The 2,969-nt window shown below is 41.5% G+C and overlaps 1 protein-coding gene across 1 annotated transcript in view; it reads left to right on the top strand.

The window, feature by feature from the left end:
- The window catches only part of MELTF (melanotransferrin), an 85,551-nt gene extending 83,667 nt beyond the window's left edge, over window positions 1-1,884 (top strand). Inside the window, exons 15-16 of the mRNA XM_075003941.1 lie at window positions 35-233; window positions 1,040-1,884. Of these exons, the coding sequence (XP_074860042.1) occupies window positions 35-233; window positions 1,040-1,110 (270 nt within the window). The 3' untranslated portion in view covers window positions 1,111-1,884. The remainder of the gene's footprint in view (window positions 1-34; window positions 234-1,039) is intronic.
- The last annotated feature ends 1,085 nt before the right edge of the window (window positions 1,885-2,969 follow it).

The raw sequence follows: 2,969 nt of genomic DNA on the forward strand, positions 1-2,969 counted from the left end.
TCTGATACTAATGGAAACTCTGCATTGCTTTCAGGATTTCTTTGGAAATGACAGCAATGGAAATGGATTCAAAATGTTTGATTCCTCCAGTTTCCTAGGAACAGACTTGATCTTCAAAGATGCCACTGTTAAGATCGTATCAGTTGGAGAGAAAACAACCTATGCAGAATGGCTGGAGAGTGAATACATAGAGTCCCTTGAAGGGATGCAGTTACCTCAGTGCTCTGGGGCAGGTGAGCCACGATTTTTGGTGTCCGACTGATTTTTCTCTCTTCCTCTTTATGGAGTGGACAATTCCCAGATTCCATGACATGGAGAGGAGGGGCAATGCTTGGACCCTGGAAGACACTGCAGTTTTGGGACTTCTGGCAGTGAGTCCACTGGCCACCTTGTGTTTGCTTCCATTGGCTCCATTCTTGCTTATCCCTTCCACTCCTTACTTCCCAGCTTCCGCCTGAAGGCAGAAATCAGCAGTGATTGAGTGTATGCTGGGAGGGCAGGCTGTGGGCAGATAGTGTGGAATCCAGAGTAGCATCTTGCATTATGCAAATGATGGTGGCTGGGAAGAGACATCCAGTGAGGTTCTTCACCCACTGGAAGAAAGCAGGGGTCCCTGCATTCATTGTGGTCTTAGGAAAGAAGGCAGATTTCAGGGGGTTATGTTTTGGAACTGGGAAGGAGAGCTCAGGAGCAGATAAGTCAAGTGCAGCAGTTTATTGAGTTTATTTGTATTTGAATATTCAGCATCTAATGTCACTGTTCCCTGCTTAGAGAAACATTTCATTTTGCTTTGTGAAATTTAAATTGGTGCAGCCTTCACAAGGAATAATCTGGGTGATCATTTTGGAATGATGGGGCTTTAGAACCTATCTCCATGGCGAGATCAATGCCTCTGAAGAGCTCAAAACTGTAGATGGAGCCCATTTACATTAGCATGTATATACATACATTAGCATGTTCATGTATAACTATTTCAAAATCAGCTAGCTGTCAGACTTGCTCCTAACCTGTGGTGCTCAATTTTCATTTTTATTTGTAGCTGCAATGTCCATGAACATCATTGTGCTGCTGGTGGCTAGTTTCCTTCTGATTAGAGGCTACCCCTCGTGAGCATTGCGCTGTCCTTTGGATTAACAAATATTCATCATAAGAAACTGAAATACTGGTAAATAATATAAACAAACTGAAATGAAACTTGTAAATGAATGAGAGAACATGAGGTGAGCAGTAGAATTATCTAGTCCTTTCCTGGCTGCTTTCTATTTATCCATAAAGATAACGGGAGATCTGGGAGGGTGCAGAAGGGATGCAGTTTACACCTTGTTCCTTGCCTCCTTCCCTTTGAATCTCTGTTTGTCTTAAGCTTTACATTTCTTGGCCATGGCATTTTGATGCCACAGGAAACAGACTGCACATACAAACCTGTTGCATGTCCCTAAAACAGATTCTGAGGTTACTGATACCCACAACTATGGATAATTTGAAAAAGTTGCCCTCAGAACTTACTCCAAACTTTACAAAATTGAATATTCAGCCTTTCCTGATGGAAGAAATTAAAGGTCTGTCCCAGTGGCTTGGTTTCACTCTCCCATGTGTCCTTCTTGTTATCACAAGGGAGTACCTGAAGTGGGCATAATTTCTAAGACCTTGAATCACATACACCATTTTTGTATTGCTCTCTGAAGTACTAAATTTCAGTTGAAATACTTATTGAATAGGCACCTCATAGACAAGCATCTTCTTAAGGTTTCCTTTTCTCTTCACTCCACCTCAATACTTACTCTCTTGCTGTAATGTATCAGAGAGGTAGCCGTGTTAGTCTGTAGCTTCGAGAACAGCAAAAAGTCTTGTGGCACCTTATAGACTAACAGCTATTTTGGAGCATAAGCTTTCATGGGTCTTTGCCCACAAAAGCTTATGCTCCAAAATATCTGTTAGTCTCTTGCTGTAATGTAACTGAGGACAAATTCAGCTTATTTACAACTCATATAGGGAAAGTGAAGTTTGAGTTTAAGTTAGCAATCTACTTTTTTTAATTAGTATACTACTTTCCTCCTCCTTTCAGTGAGTCATTGGGTTTGTCTACACAGCAGCCTTATTTAGAAATAAGCTAGTCCAGAAGATCTATTCCAGAATAGTTTATTTCAAAATAATGCTGCTATGCACAAAATGCATTTTGAAATAGCCCTCAGCTATTTTGAAATACAGCATCCACACACAAACCTATTTTGAAACAGAGCCAATGGGCACACTATGGCTTATTTCAAAATAGGCTCTATTCTCCATCTGCACAGCACCTTTTTCAAAATAGGCACTATTCTTCATAAAATGAGTTTTACCAACTTCAAAATAAGCCAACTGCTATTTGGAAATTTATTTAAGGAGGGATTTAAATGAAGTGACATCTTTGTTAGCACTGACAGCTTCCCCCCACCCCATGCACTGATAGTGGTGTAATAATCATGACCTGGGAAGTGATAATGGCTAGAGTTCAGTGCCAGGGGCACACTGTGCACCAAGGTTGAGGTACTCAGCATGTCCTGGTGGGAATGTCTCAGAAGTCAGACAAAAGGCAGACATCCTGAGAAGAGCCCGCAAATGGATATCCCACTCTCTCCGAGTCCTGTGCCAAAGGTTTTTTAAAATGTGGCGCTTCTCTTTTCAAATGTAATTTCTCCCAAGAACTTGAGGCAACTGCTGTAGAGGTCACTTACAGGTATAAGACTGTTGTTGTCTGTGCCAGGTTTAAACCCTGGAGACTGGGTCATGTCCCTCCTGGGCAAAGTTCCTGGCTCTGGCTCTAACTTCTAAGGACACTTAACAACTACTTAACACCATCTCCTGTAAACAAACTATTTACAATGCCTTAAGATTTGAAGTCATTGGAGACATAAAATGCTAGCCCTTGCTATGCAAGGAAAGATGCTTGAACTAACAATTATGGGTGGCAAGAAGAAACCGAGAGGGCA

This window comes from Carettochelys insculpta, chromosome 10 (genome assembly GCF_033958435.1).
Source record: "Carettochelys insculpta isolate YL-2023 chromosome 10, ASM3395843v1, whole genome shotgun sequence".
NCBI lineage: Eukaryota > Metazoa > Chordata > Testudines > Carettochelyidae > Carettochelys > Carettochelys insculpta.